Raw genomic sequence first — 16,285 nt, 5'->3', positions numbered from 1 at the left:
AAAACGATCCTGATTGGATGGATTATAAAAAGGTGCAAATTGAGCTATGTGATAGGTGACGAGCTTGATTCATATTGATGCATACCAGAGCAGGTATCCAATTTTCGATAGCATAAGCATTCGTCCACATCATGGGGTGAAAATGATAGTTTTGATAAGGAAATGCGATACTAATCCTCTGTTTTCTCAAACAAAGCGTTTTGGAAAATAGCATGGTATGGCGCCATCCCCCTATAAGGCCCGTAGTTTAGTCGAAAAGCAATATGGAGAAGTTGTATAGGATACGGTGTAAACACTTTGCGCGATTAGTAAACGTTAATAAAAAATATGGTGGACCGTAAAAATGCCATATTGTGTAGCTTAATTTCCAGAAATTAAAGGCATTACTGCGCTTGCTTTTATACTTCAACATGTATGTTATTCGGACAAAAGAACTGATATTAATTATAACTCAAAGTATATGATACTGAGAATTGAAAGAAAAATATAAATACTACTTCTAAAAGCAGAATATGTATTTCATGTTTTTAGTCCAGAAAGTTTCAAAGGTGGTATGCTAAAACACTCTTCCAGATTAGGACACGCCATGGACATATATATGCTAGATTACGATATGACAAAAAATGCTGGATTGCGAAACATCAGTTTCAAACGTTATGATGAGCCATATATACTGTGATGAATTATTTCATGGACGAAGGGCGACAATGTGGTGTGAACGGAACCACGCCAACCCTCCACCTAAATTATATTCACCGATAATTTCGTGAAATCATACTGGCCACTCCGTATCCACTGCGCGCGAAGCGCGACGAAAATTCTGTGCTTTACTAAACTAATGTTAATACTCCGTGAAAACGGCTCCGAAATTCCCCAGGCTATCTTCCTGATTGGAAGATTGAACTACTTCTACTTGACAAACTGAAAATAGCGAAAAGTAACTAAGTAGATCACAAAATATTAAGAAGTAGAAGTAGAAGTAGCGAAAATCAGATCTACTTGAGTAAGTACCAGAAGTAGAGGAAAACTACTTGAGTACTTCGAAAAAGTAGAAGTACTTCGTTACTGACCACCTCTGCGTATAATCAACTAATATGAATTTATTTTTTAGCGATTAACACAACAAATATTACTAAACTCACATTATTTCTAAAATTTTCCAAATAGCTCTGTGGCCCACCTCAAATGCTCTTGTGGCCCACCAGTGGGCCATGGCCCACCCTTTGAGAACCCCTGGCCTAGACCCAAGTGAGTGTCTGATTTCAAACACTACTCCAAACCTTTTCATTGAATCGCAGTCTTGTGATGTTTTGAAATGAGATTATTGATTACTCCATATATCATTGTTATAAACTGATACTGTTTATTTTTATCTTCAGTTACTTTGCATACAATGTGCAATGTGCGCAACTGCGCGTGCCTCTTATTAACGTTTTAGGCCCAAGTGGGTGTCTGACTGAAAGACTACTACAAGTCGTTTCATCACCTTCCTATCTTTGCATGTTATCGTAATATTGTGTTTAATATAGATGAAAATACTAATAAAACAAATCAGAACTAGAAAAGCATGCAAAATATGGATGATTAGCCCTAAATGAGAAATAACTAGGGCTTGGCAAAATCGAGTACCTGAGTTATTCGGTTCTGAATCACGTTATGCTTCGAGTCGAGTCGAGTAATCGAGTATCACTCATTATGACGTCACAGCAGGATGTACTATGTCGAAGTCCAAATATGAACCTTATATGCCACCACAAAGAACGTAATGCCTGTTATCCATCACATTAAAGATACTTTGGTATTTTTTCGACCATACCAATTTCATTGCACTTCTTAACAATTTTGGTGGATGATAATGACTTCGTAAATGTGTTATTTCCAGTAACGTTCGTAGCTTTCAACTGTGCCTGGTGTGCTGGAACACGGCCAATCAAGGTTTCACCATAGCAATTTACAACGTTGTAAATTGCTATGGTTTCACGGCTTCCTCAGTGGAAAATAATATCAAAACTATAATTCTCCTCAGTAAATTGACTTTCAGTTGCGAGGACCGTATAATTTCAGTACTCGAAAAAAACGTCTTTTACTACTCGACTCGAATCATTAAAATTACTACTCGATTCAGATTCGAGTACTCGAATCATTTTGCCCAGCCCTAGAAATAACAAGGAAAAGTATGAAATGAGCCTAGTTCAAGTTCAAGTTCAGCTTTATTTAAATATGTCCATTAATTCAAACACCACAATACTGAGATGCCAACCACCACAAGCCTTATAAGCGATCAGACAAATATATCGGTTCCGTGGAATTGTGTCATGGATGTGTTCGCACTCAATGTGGATGCGAATAACCATCACTTAGCTATACAGATGCAGCCTCTCTCCTGGAAACGGTGATGGTGGAAGATGAAAATATTTCAATGAACCGGAACGGCTACAGCGGCCTAGTCGTGAGAGCGATTGTTGTCAAAAAGTATATAATGGGAGAGGGTTGTCGTTCACTCGAAACGAAACATAAACAGATCTTCCAGCAAATGTACGCTTGGTTGGAATATATGAATGTGTGTGCGCTCATTGTCGATTACTACTAGGCAGAATACCGCGTTGAAGCCTTCATTAACCTCGAAAACAGACTTGGACGACTAGAAACTTATCAGCTATTCCAAACTAGGTTAGCAATTACCATTAGAATTCGCGAAAACTTGGGCAATGGTGGGCATTGAATCAAGTTTAGTTCATATCAAATAATATAGTTCATTCTCATAAGCATGAGAATAGGCTGAATAGCCAATGGCTGTGCAGCAAGCCTGGCTTGTTTCGCATTAGACAGTTCTGCTGTTGCTGTATATGCTGCATTTAGAGGACGAGAGATTAGATTAGAATGAAAATGAGAGCATAGGAAGATGGCGGGATTTCGCTCTAATAAGTCTAATTACCGATTAACAGGCAGAATATTCACATTCGATTGCATCTGATTCCTCATCTATATTAATAAATAATCTGCAGGGTTGTAACCAAGTCACAAGGCACCGAGTCACAAGTCAATCTCACTTTTATATTTTTGACTCGAGTCAAGTCGAGTCATTTTCAATTCCCACCGAGTCAAGTCCGAGTCCAAGTCATTGTGATGACTGCTCAGTTTCCAGTTAAAGTCTTCCTAAATCCACTTTTTTTAACTCTGTTTGGTGATATTGAATGGTTCGCATTTATATCAATTATATTATATCATTTTTCCTCACTTTTAGCAGTTTCTGGTCGCATTTTCAAGCACCAGTACCAACAAACGAAATCCCAATAGTGTGTTGGCTTCGAAATGACAATGAAATGTCGGTCTTGGCCGTCTGAATCTCGAGTCAATGACTTGCTTCGAGTCATGCGCAATGACTCGAGTCCAAGTCGAGTCAATACACGGATTGACTCGAGTCGAGTCATTTCCGTATTTTGAGAAAATGACTCGAGACGAGTCATCCGAAAATCGTGACTCGAGTCGAGTCATTACAACCCTGATAATCTGTCAACTGGACTGCAGTTTTTGAAAGTGTTTTATTTCTGTACCTCAGGATTAGAACCTATACCTATAGATTTTAGGTTACTGGCAATTCTCTTCTTTTACATTGGTGACTGAGCTGTTGGCAAATTTGTTCTGGATGACTTGAATATATACCACCACGAGAAGAGATAGAACCAGTAGTTTTCAAGCTGGTTAGCGATCATGAATGTGGTATTGGCGGTTAAAAAATACATCGCAAAGATGATTGACGATTCCGGTCAAGGAATGAAAATGCTGCTGATGGATAAAGAAACTGTAAGTCCTTTTGTATTTTCGCATACCGTACACACACACATGCTTAATATGCCAACCAAGCGCACGTCACACAGCAACAGCATCACGCCTGTCTAGTAGGACCACTAGGCCTAAAAATTTGCCTGTTTGCTATCAATGAAAAGTTGAAAGCTAAACTGTATGCTGCCAACATTCGGTTCCCAGTTGAAAACATCTGTCAACAATGCCAACAAAAACAACTCGTTTGAAAGCTCAAAGCCACATAGCAGCATTTTTTCGTGAGGAAGTTGATACATCTACAAAGCCTCCTTATCTGACATTATTAACATTTAGTAATCAATTTATAGACGCCTATCATCACACTTGCATTGATGTTGTTCATTTTCAAAATTTATATTCTTGATCTAAAATGAAAGCTTTATACCTGGAAGTGGCGTGAGTTAGACTGTGGGCATAATTTCACAATCATAGAGCAAGGCAAGTAGGCCTAACTGATATCCCAGACTCATGATTTTGCAGTGGCCCGCAACTGCTTACTTCACCCTACCTATGAACTATTTTGACATTGTTATTTAATCTTTCTTGTTTTTATAGCTCTTGATGTTCATTTCTCACATTGCTCTGCATTTATTACCATTACAGACCAGCATTGTAAGCATGGCATATGCTCAGTCAGAAATCTTGCAGCGTCAAGTATATGTCTTTGAAAGAATCGATTCACAGAAAAGGGATCCCCTTAAAACTCTCAAAGCTCTTGTTTTCGTCAGGCCGACGGAGGTATGCGTGTTGTGAAGCATTGAGAAATCGTAATTGTACTTCATTTTTTTTGCAGGAAAATGTCCGTCTCATCGCGCAGGAATTGCACCATCCGAAATATGCGCAGTACTATCTTTGTGAGTGGTCCTTACCCATGCGTAACCAATGATTCCTTCAACTGACCCCATTGGTATTGTATCTAGATTTCACGCATTTTCTGAGCAAAGTTGATTTGAAAACAATAGCGGAAAGTGACGAACATGAAGTAGTGCAAGATGTCCACGAGTTTTATGCCGATTATATTGCGGCATCGCCTCATCTATTCTCAATCAATATGCCCAATTGCTCCAAGGTGAGAGTTGCATTTAAATTTTTTTATTTTACAATGTAATCCCAGTCACCCAAATGCAATTTATCAATGTGGTTGGCCTATACCTGGTGCTTCTTGGATACCTCTCGGGCAGGAAATTTGGATCCGGAGCCGATCCTGTTCGTAAAAAACATGCCGGATTCCTGTCCGGTTAGAATCCAAATCTTGATTCTGTTCATCTCGACTGGAGCCTAATAAGTAGGGCCATTTAAAGTCATTAAAGTCATATTTTTTTCTGTGCATCAGTAAGTTGTGAAATCAATTTTAATGCAAAAACCGCATCCCTATGAGGTATATTGAGTAAGTTATAAAGTCATATTTCGTCAACCCGCATCAGCGTATGTGGAGCGCTTATTTTCCTTACTAAAGTCATTTTTATGTCCAAATCATAACTACAAAGACTCTAACATTCCACACTACATGAGACTGTAGCACAACAGTGGTTTGAAATAAAAGATTGATGTGTAGTACTTTTATGTTGCGTATGTTTTGCTCTTTAGTTCCGTGAGTGACGTTGTTTGTATGTAAAAATACACGAGTTTCATATAAAGTCATCTTTTCCAAAAAATAAAGTCATATTATTGATTTTTTGAGGTCATATAAAAATGTCCCTACTAATAAGATCAGACAAAGTAGTGTCATTGTTAAGCTTTATATTTGTATTCAATGATGATGCATCCCTTCTCAAACGAGAAATTCGTTTGCTACTTGCATTAGCGCCTTTGAAGTATTTATCTGCGTTTTCTGTGCTTTCCCTCGGTCAAAACAGGCATGTAGTCTATGGGGGTTTTGTTTCACAATAAGCCCGTCATGCTTTAAAAGTTTATGTGAAGCAGCTGCTGTTTGGTCATCATCATGTATTTCTCAACATGTCCTGAATTGATCTTAAATCATTATCTGCCCACAACCTACAATGCACTTACAGAATCATCGTCGTTAGCAGCCTCCTTTAACAACTAATCAGCAAGCAACCACCATCGTGATCATTGAAGCATAGCCGATTAGCCAATCAAGAGCTGTGAATTCGTGATTACTAGTTGCGGCTCTATGGTCGCTGGCACGCCCGCTCGTTGGTAGCTACTTTCAAACGCTTTGCGACAAATCTTAAAGACTTTCATTTTAACTTGTTGTAGGCTCATTGGTGTTTTTATCAATAATTTATAGAATGAGACTTTGATATCCATCATTTTTGAGATTTTCCAAATTTTGGACAACCCTAATATGTATATATTATTGCTGATCACATTGTTAAATGCAAACTTGAAATGATGAATGGAGCTGTGAGGTTTTGCACTTTATCAATCTTTTTGTTACCTGATATTATACAATTTACTGATTGTTGAAAATAGATTCTTCGATGAATCTCACTTGATCTGATCAATTTCTCAGGGCTTTACGTGGTCTCCGGATCATCTGCAAAGAGCGTGTCGTGCTGTCTCATCGGTTCTTCTTGCTCTGAAAAAATGTCCTGTGATCCGGTACCAACATAATTCTCAAATGGCAAAACGACTAGCAGAGAACGTGAAGGTATTGAGATTTGAGATGCCTGGACACCTATCGATATGTGTTGCCATTATTGGATAATTGGTGATTAACTCAATATTTTATTCACATAACCCCAGTTCTGGTGATGTTTCATATTAGGTAGGTACTGTCTTTTATGTTTCGTTCTGCATACATATTCCATAAAAATAATTAGGATTTGTATTGAATGTTCACTTGTTTAGTGTTAATTTGCATCTTCAGAGTAATGTGCCCATGGTAACTTGCTGATCCTGTTTCTTTCCAGCTAGTGATAACAAAGGAGGCATCTCTGTTTGACTTCAGAAAGACAGATTCAACGCCAGTCCTCCTAATCATGGACAGAAGAAATGACGCTGTTACGCCTTTACTAAATCAGGTCTGTTTGTCGTAATTGAAAATCTCAATAGAACTCTCCGTATCCAGCAATGCCACGACATTGCGAGTATTGTGTCAGCTCTGTTCAACTGATTTTGCCAATGCTTGAGTTGGCACCTACATAATTCTAGGTGGACAGATTGTATTTGTCAGTAAAAACACCCCGCCTTAGCCGTGTCAATTTTAGCCATTGTAATATAAAATTTACAGTGGACATATCAAGCGATGGTGCACGAGATTCTCGGTATTTCCAACGGTCGCGTTGACCTATCAGACGTCCCGGGTGTTAGCAAAGAGTTACGCGAAGTAGTCTTGTCCGAATTGCACGACCAGTTCTATTGCGACGTAAGTATGCTCCTGAATTCATACGTGTTACGACTTGTTCTGACTTCTCGTCTAACCACCGAAGAACATGTATCACAATTTCGGTGAAATCGGTACTAGCATCAAAGAACTCATGCAGGCCTTCCAGGAAAAGTCTAAGAGCACTCAGAAAATTCAGTCGATCGACGATATGAAGGTTGGCCGCTTCCGGTCCATCTCGGTGTCCAATGTTTTACGCGGTGACTTTTTCGATAGTCTTTCGTCGAGAATTATCCCCAATTTAAGAAGATGTCCGGCACGGTTGCGAAGCACGTCACTCTCATCGGCGAACTGTCGCGAATGGTATCGAAGGGCAACTTGCTGCAGATATCGGAATGCGAACAGGATATCGTCGCTAGGAACGAACACGCCACTGCTTTGCAGGTGAAATCGTATTATAATTTCTGCTTTTCAAAGCGGATCCATCGATGATTTTATTTGGCAAATTTCACAGTCGTGATTAAGCTATCTTCAGGTCTGATGAACTTGGCATTCGGCCACTTCTGCTTGCAATTGAGTAGAAATGTTTGGTGTTACTTCTACTTTTGGCTACTGTGACCGCCTATTTGTCATGTGATGCTCAGTCACCAAAAAAACTTACTTTTATCTTACTATGACTAACACTGCGGTGGTGTTTGTGTTTTAGACCGTGCGCGCATTAATCCGAGATCCCAAAACATCGCCATTGGACGCAATGCGATTAGTCGCTCTCTATTCTCTGAGGTACGAAACGCATACGAACAACGCCACCACATCGTTGATCGACCAGCTCAATTCGAAGGACCAACGTAGCAAAAAGGTGAGGGCGTCCTGTGCCCCGTGGCATGCCTACCTGAAAATTTTTTCCCTTCCACCAAACTCTCAATAGCGAAATATTTCCAGCTCATCAGTGCTCTCTTAAAATACGGAGGTTCATCGGCGAGATCAAGCGACATCTTCGGGTCGAAGGACGCTATTTCCTTTACGAAGAAATTTTTCAAGGGTCTTCAGGTTTGTGCTTTGCACTGCACAGCTGTCACCAGATATCTGTACCGTATATTCCGGGCTTTATAAGCGAGCTGTTTTCCACGTCTAATGTCTTCCCGGGTCTATGTAAGAGCATTAAACTTCGAAGACAGACACCCGGAGCAAATCTTTGTCATATTTATGAGGAATTTGATGATATTGTTATGCAATCCGTAACTGTAAAGAGCTTTTTGCTATCATGAAGCGGCACTCAACTATGCTTATGCTGCGCATATCTAAGAAACTGTGCGATTGTACCCTGGTTATGTCGATTCCACTATTGTTCTTTTGCTTTTATTGCACATGTTTTATTTAGGGTGTAGAAAATGTTTACACACAACACACGCCTCTGCTCAAAGATATTATTGAACAATTGGCGAAAAATCGATTGAAGGACATGGAGTATCCATTTCTAGGCTCTGCGTCTATGCTTGACAGGTACTGTAGTCGAGATCAAAATATATTGCGATAACGATTCCAAGCCAAATGCTCCAGTTGCTTTACTCTACTTGTGTCTCTTCAGGTGATTCGCTTTCAGTCTGTTTACATGATCAATTTTCTAATTCAATGCAACAGACGTTCTTGATCTTTACTAACCTGACGAACCCTTACCAAAATCCGTAAGCGTTAGGCGGGCCCCTAATTTTAGCTCCATCACAAACCAAATATTTACCAACTGACTGAGTGCGTTAGTAGAATGAGGCAAAAATTCAAGAAAGCCATCTCATTATCTATACTACTGATTCAACCTTATTCACAGCAGTCAATGATGGCCAAGACGGGCGTGTCATCATGAATAATAATAAGTGTGTGTCTTGACGGCTGTCGAACCCCTGAGACTGGGGCTCCGCGAACCCTTGGAGTTCGTTTGAACCATGGTTAAGAACTACTGTACTAATGCCTATTTTATATGCTTATGAGTGTGTGAGTATATTGAGGTAACGCCAGTATCACTCAGGTATCGCAGGTATTGCTCGGGTGTCATGTCTGTCTGTGGAGGTTTAAATACACTCCAGACGCACTCAAGACTTGATCATCTAGCGTTAGACCGACTTCAACGATAACTCAGTTCTAGATGAACTTGAACACACCCCAAACATGATACCTGGGTGCTAGACAAAATTGAACACACTCCAGGCATGATACCTGAGCGCTAGACAGACTTGTCAACACTCCAGACATGATGCCTAATCGTTAGACCGAACTGAACACAGCCTAGACCAGGTATTCTCACTGTGTTGGGTACTATATAGCTGGTAATATGGCTTGATCATGAAAATTGGGCGTCCTTTACATCACACAAATTGGTTCGAATTCAAGATACATTAGTCTGACATTGGTTTCTCTGGAAAACACCGTCGGATAACGTTGGTAAGCTTTAGCTTGTGGGTGTGCAACAAGCGGGGGGGGGGGGGAGGGTAATAGTATGACACACAGGTATTTAAGGCCTACCAAAGTGCGGTGCCAAACATAACAGCAGTGATAAAACCTTGACCAAAATTGACCGTTGCTGGTTGGCCAAAACCTCCGGTTTTAATTGTCCTGTCGTCGAAATGGTCGGCCACGAATAGTCCCGTCGTTGCAATCTCTGAGCAGACAGTAGTGTATATTCTGTACAAATGCGACCCCAGAGGAAAATAATGCTCCTCAATTTGAAATCGCGTGCGTCAGACATGTTTCATAGATCTGCATTTCGTACAACTGTTGCCTGTTCGTTCTCTATCTCAAACATGCCCATAAAAACGTAGCATACTAATGTTAAATGTATTCATTTTGATGTGCGAGGCTTGGGTCGCGAGAAGCCATTAAAACTCAGATTTTGGGACAAAAAGTTTATGAACCACTGCCCTAGACACGCTCCAGACGTGATACCTGACTCCTAGACAAACTTGTACAATATGCACAGTTGCACACCCAGACATGATAACCGATCTCTCGGCGGACTTGAAAACCAGACACTTCAGACGTGAGACCTGCAATGTCTGAGTGATATCCAGGCCGTGTTATTTTTGGCATTTCAGGAGCCAGATGCCAAAACTGCCAAAAATAAAAATTTGAAAATGCCAAAAATAAGCAATTTTTGGCATATGCCAAAAATAACACGGCCTGCCAAATAGTGTATTTCGTTCATGGTGTTGTGTTAACAGGACCGCGTTACAAGCGAGAAGAGCGTTTGTGAAAGGCAGGTTTCTTAATCTGGGTCCAGCCCACCCATTAGGAGTGAAAGCATGGTGTCCTAAATAGTGTGGGCACAGCGAGATTGAACGGCTGACTGCATTTGATTTACGTCATACTTTCCATTTGTCCAAAGGCAATTTTACGACCATTTTTGACCGGCTTGTCGAGCGCTAAATTTGATAAAACGGGTATCAATGAGAAGCTGCCGCAGTACTGATTATTAAAATATAAATTATATTCTGCTCATGGAACTGGAACCCCCAAAATTAACCACGATTTTTGCATTGTGATCGAGTTGAATATTGTGACGCAACAAACTATCTGGCTATTTCTGAGCTGCATAGTCTCGTTTTGCCAGACAGTCTTGTTGCGTCAATGTTCTTAAGCTAACCTTCCCAGGACTCTTCCATGCGAGTTGGTAATATTAAAGCCACCTGAAGTGACAAAAGTCCTCCGAAAATATATCGGTAGACTGAAGGAGAAATGATAGTCGGGCTACTAAGTAGAATGTGTTGAGAGACAACACAGGAAACTCCTGGAAAAGGATCGGGAATAAAATTCTTTCCGCGATGAGATCGATGGCACTGGCGAAGTGATCTTTTCTCATGATGCATGGAAGCTCTGAAAACCTTTTGTGGATGACTGGCAACACACTTTCCCTCAACGGCTACCGTTGAAGCCGATATTTCCCAGATTCGCTGGGCGAGAAATGAATTTAGGAGAAACTTAGCTGACCTGAGTTTGGAAGCATTGTTACAGTGCAAACGAGTTAAGTCTATTCAACAGCTGTAACAATCAGCTGTTGAGCGTGTTTTTAGGCTTTTCTTTCTTTTTTTGCTTATTGGCACCGATTCCGATGGATACTGTACATTTTGTGGTTTCGTTTGATATTATTAACCTATGAAATCGCTAGGTTTTTTCTTCTTCTTATTGTTTGTTGGCACTGATTATACGTGGATGCTGCACATTTTGTGGTGTCTTTTGACAAACTAACCCAAATAAAGCGTTTTTGTGACTAATTCGAGGCTGAAACTATCTATTTAGAGGATGATGCCAAAACTGCCAAAAATAAAAATCGAAAAATGCCAAAAATAAGTTATTTTTGGCAGTTTTGGCATATGCCAAAAATAACACGGCCTGGTGATATCTAATTGGAATGGCGATCTTACTGAAGGACATGTACATCGTTTTGAAAGCAACACGCCTTAATGAAAGTGTCGTTCGTTCGCATCCCAGGCCTCAAGATATCATCGTATTTATTGTTGGCGGTTGTACGTACGAAGAATCGCACTGCGTGCACACATTGAATTCTTCCAACGCCGGCTACCGGGTGGTTTTAGGAGGAACGACTATTCATAATGGTGCAAGGTACAGTTGTTTAAACCTCTTTCCGCCGTTTCAACCAATGCCTTTCCGTAGATTATTTTATAGCTAGCAGTGGTTTCGATTTTCACTTATGTTTTTCACAGCTTTATTGAAGAGGTATTACATGCGTCGACGCCGAGTTACTCACCTCGGAATATAAACAATGTGTAAGGAACTCAACGCGCGACTGGAACCGCGACCTAGCCGAGTGAATGTTACATTTACGCGAACGTGTCTCTAGACTTCATCATGTGCTCTGCTGCTTTTAACTTTATTCGCATCTTTCATGAAGCCGTGCTGTAAATAGTTGTAATGTGCAATTACGTTGATTATAATATATGAAAGTCACAATGAAATTTGTGAGTTGCCGTCATGCGTTTGCGTACATGAGGCGAGGGCATCAATGAGCACTGGAGCAGAGATGGTCAAAGAAATCGTTGAGTCACTTGGCAAAAATGACTTGACTCGACGCTTCAGAAATGCGGATCGACTCGTGACTGGAAGCAAAATTTACAAGCCAGTATGTGATCAGTGTCAACCAAAACGCTGTATATCGTATAAGTCCTGATTGGTAACGATACGCTGGTGTGATACCTATGAGCGCGACCAATCGCTCAAATGACTGCGAGTTTTATGGAGCCTCCGTTAGCTTTCGATACAACATCCATTGTAGTAAAATGCTTATTCAACTCGAAGACTTCTCGGGTGTCTCTTTTCAAGAGTTAACGGCACACTGAAGGGATTTAAACAGAATGAAAAGCAAAACCAGAAAGGCGAAGTATGACGCAACAATCAGAAATTACATACCATGAAGTCCGCAATGTGACAATGGCAACAATAACAAACTTGAAGTGTACGGTACGGTACTAGTAACATATCAATTTGAAACTAAACAATAACAAACACGAATTAGAACGCACTAATGGGAAATTTGTAAGTTATACAGAAAATCTTTTTGTCTGCATAAAATAGGCTTGGTCAATTGGATGATAGGTGATTCTAGGGCTTTCAAATGAAACAAGGATCTGCCGCGCGCAATGACAGTAAACATTTGGTCATTATAGTTTTGAGCACAAGAAGGGTTCTCACTTAAATGTTGGCCAATTGCTGAAGCGTATGCTTGGTAATCGTCGTAACAGTCGGTTTTGGCGGCTGATTTACATTGTCGTGCGAGCTCCGTACGGTCATTTGCGCAAGTTTTTTAGCGAATCAATTTGGGAACGTGTTGCGTTATCCGTTCAAACAATCTTTGTGATGTACGTCCCACATACCTACTATCACAGTGGCACTTAAATTCGTAGACGACGTTACTTGCATTTAAAGCAGGAAGTACATCCTTTCGGAAGTTTGGCAGAAGTGGTTTGGTTGTATACACTAGGGATGGTGTGAACCTCTGAAAGGTTCAGGTTCGTGTGAACGTGAACCTTTTTGAAAGGTTCTGTGTGAACACGAACGTGAACCTCATGACGTCACGTGACGTCATATTGCTAATTTAAACCCCATATTTCAATTAGGTGATTGCTTATATTAATCTACTGTACAGTGTACACGATACCGAGCGATGACTCGGGGCCACATAATAGCTCAGTACTTAAGTACATATTGACGTTTGAAACGTCGCCAAATGTATCAACTGGGGCAATCAAATGATATAATAATCCCATAAAATCAGTATCTTGCGTCGCTTTGCCAACAATTTCGACCTGATCGGACAATGTATTCGGCGTCTGAGTATTGCCACATGGATATTGAGCAGAGTGTAAAATGGGTTTCTATACTTGCTACCGATTAACAAGTTATACAGCAGTATAGCCAACACCCCAGTCGCACGGATTTAGTTTTTATGATACAGTATACATATGTAGTCAAGATTGACCCCGTACGCCTGCTAGAATTTTTACATCCGAAGTCAATATCAATTTCATTGATTGGTTGAATAAGGATCATTTGCTGACCAAATACAGTGTATTTCGCTCTTGATGTCATGTGATTGCGGGTCAAGCTCACAGCACAGAGACACTAAATATGCACAAACGGAAGGCTGGATATTTCGAGCAAACTTTTATAACAATACAAGTAAATTTTTGAGATTGTCGAGGGCATGCTCGTTTAGTGTTGAATGTTTATGCTGCCAGCCCCATGCATAGAGTAGCCCGCAGTTGAAAGTCAATAAATTTGAACCAAAGATGTTATAATGAAGTGAAAATTGAAATATATGAAAAAGGTTCACAGTGCAGAACCTACCAAGGTTCTGTTGTGAACGCGAACCTCAAATTTTCCGAGGTTCACACACAGAACACGAACGTGAACCTCACGTTCACACCATCCCTAGTATACACTACATGCGCATTTACACTATAATAACAACGGTGCATACCGCCGATTTGATCAACTTTTCAAACCGATTGGACACATTGCCTAGCCAAGGTAGATGTAAAAATGCCGGGCATTTTTCTGGTCCATAATTGGGAGGTTGATCCGAACGTTTTAACACTCTTGCGAAGGAGCATTTCAATATATGCTCAGGATAGCCATTTTTTGATAGGATAGAATGGATCTCATCCAATTCACGTGGCAATTTTTCTGGCGAACAGATGCGCAAGGCCCGTTGAACCAGAGTTGATATTAGGTTGAGTTTTCGCCGCTTCGGGCAGAAAGAATCCCAACGGATATAATGGCCAGTGAACGTCGGTTTTCTATACACTGACGTCAAAAACCCTGAGGAACCCATAAACGACTACTCAATCCACTGGACTTTAAGGGGTGGGGCGTTTTACTCCGCGGGAGGGGTAGGCGTTTTAGCCACGAGGTCGCCATCATTTGCCGATCAGCTACCAGGTGGTTATTATGTGAATTCGCCTCCGGACCGTGGCTTAAATCCAACCTCGCGCTGGTAAATAAGTCATAAATAGAACCGGAAAACTATCTGCAGCATCCGTTAAATATGACATTTCACTTGGTTGTAAAAGGCTTTTTTTGCTAAGAATATGTGTCAAAGTCATACAATCACATACAACGTTACAAATCTTTTTGTCTGCATAAAATAGGCTTGGTCAATTGGATGATAGGTGATTCTAGGGCTTTCAAATGAAACAAGGATCTGCCGCGCGCAATGACAGTAAACATTTGGTCATTATAGTTTTGAGCACAAGAAGGGTTCTCACTTAAATGTTGGCCAATTGCCGAAGCGTATGCTTGGTAATCGTCGTAACAGTCGGTTTTGGCGGCTGATTTACATTGTCGTGCGAGCTCCGTACGGTCATTTGCGCAAGTTTTTTAGCGAATCAATTTGGGAACGTGTTGCGTTATCCGTTCAAACAATCTTTGTGATGTACGTCCCACATACCTACTATCACAGTGGCACTTAAATTCGTAGACGACGTTACTTGCATTTAAAGCAGGAAGCACATCCTTTCGGAAGTTTGGCAGAAGTGGTTTGGTTGTATACACTACATGCGCATTTACACTATAATAACAACGGTGCACCGCCGATTTGATCAACTTTTCAAACCGATTGGACACATTGCCTAGCCAAGGTAGATGTAAAAATGCCGGGCATTTTTCTGGTCCATAATTGGGAGGTTGATCCGAACGTTTTAGCACTCTTGCGAAGGAGCATTTCAATATATGCTCAGGATAGCCATTTTTTGATAGGATAGAATGGATCTCATCCAATTCACGTGGCAATTTTTCTGGCGAACAGATGCGCAAGGCCCGTTGAACCAGAGTTGATATTAGGTTGAGTTTTCGCCACTTCGGGCAGAAAGAATCCCAACGGATATAATGGCCAGTGAACGTCGGTTTTCTATACACTGACGTCAAAAACATTTTTTCAGATCTCTCAACCAACACGTCTAAAAATGGATATGCTGAATCAGTTTCTTTCTCCACAGTAAATTGTAGAGCTGGGTGGAGACAATTCAATTTTTTTAAAAACATATATTACACTCTCGAGGCACCCGAAAAGTCTTCGAGTTGAATAAATATTTTACTACAATGGATGTTGTATTGAAAGCTATCTTCAAGTTCTGTACCACGAACCAACTGGAGCCTCCGTTGTTATAACAAATGAATTGACCGCAAACGCAGCGATCGGAGTTTACAGCAGTGTTGGGATCAAGTCACTACCTTCGAGTCACGAGTCATTGCACATTTTGACTCAAGTCAAGTCAATCGATTTTCGGAGGTGACTCGAGTCAAGTCAAGTTGCCTTTTTGAAGTATGAGGCATGATTAGGGTAGAGTGGGGTAAGACGCACCGGCAAGGTAAGACGCCTACCAGCAATATATTAGAACAATGCTAGGGTTGAATGCGTCACAGTATTGCAAATATCGCCTAATATGGTCAGACAAAAATGCCACTTTGATTTCCACGGCCTATTGAAGATTTGTAACGTTGTATGTGATTGTATGACTTTGACACATATTCTTAGCAAAAAAAGCCTTTTACAACCAAGTGAAATGTCATATTTAACGGATGCTGCAGATAGTTTTCCGGTTCTATTTATGACTTATTTACCAGCGCGAGGTTGGATTTAAGCCACGGTCCGGAGGCGAATTCACATAA

General features: G+C 40.6%; 1 protein-coding gene and 1 long non-coding RNA gene across 2 annotated transcripts in view; one reads left to right on the top strand and one right to left on the bottom strand.

The window, feature by feature from the left end:
* The window catches only part of LOC145434144 (uncharacterized), a 376,188-nt gene that overhangs the window by 45,597 nt on the left and 314,306 nt on the right, over positions 1–16,285 (bottom strand). The gene's annotated exons all lie outside the window — the stretch shown is intronic.
* LOC145434125 (vacuolar protein sorting-associated protein 45-like) lies at positions 3,525–12,075 on the top strand. The gene is made up of 14 exons (XM_080311425.1): positions 3,525–3,804; positions 4,426–4,560; positions 4,616–4,676; positions 4,743–4,891; positions 6,299–6,436; positions 6,699–6,809; positions 7,019–7,153; positions 7,218–7,328; positions 7,388–7,555; positions 7,818–7,970; positions 8,054–8,161; positions 8,493–8,614; positions 11,591–11,722; positions 11,824–12,075. The coding sequence occupies exons 1-14, from the start codon at positions 3,712–3,714 to the stop codon at positions 11,888–11,890; spliced, it is 1,683 nt and encodes a 560-aa protein (XP_080167551.1). The 5' UTR covers positions 3,525–3,711; the 3' UTR covers positions 11,891–12,075.

This window comes from Botryllus schlosseri, chromosome 2 (assembly GCF_051294905.1).
Source record: "Botryllus schlosseri isolate E-star chromosome 2, Bs_hap1, whole genome shotgun sequence".
In the NCBI taxonomy this organism is placed as follows: Eukaryota; Metazoa; Chordata; class Ascidiacea; order Stolidobranchia; family Styelidae; genus Botryllus; species Botryllus schlosseri.
The sequence above is the reverse complement of the archived record's forward strand: the minus strand, read 5'-3'. Positions and strand labels throughout refer to the sequence as shown.

Excerpts from the sequence above, each read along its gene's own strand:
- LOC145434125 (XM_080311425.1), top strand. The coding sequence starts at position 3,712 with ATGAATGTGGTATTGGCGGTTAAAAAATACATCGCAAAGATGATTGAC. Across the intron at positions 4,892-6,298 it reads ATATGCCCAATTGCTCCAAG|GGCTTTACGTGGTCTCCGGA; the intron begins GTGAGAGTTGCA and ends TCAATTTCTCAG. Across the intron at positions 11,723-11,823 it reads ACTATTCATAATGGTGCAAG|CTTTATTGAAGAGGTATTAC; the intron begins GTACAGTTGTTT and ends TGTTTTTCACAG.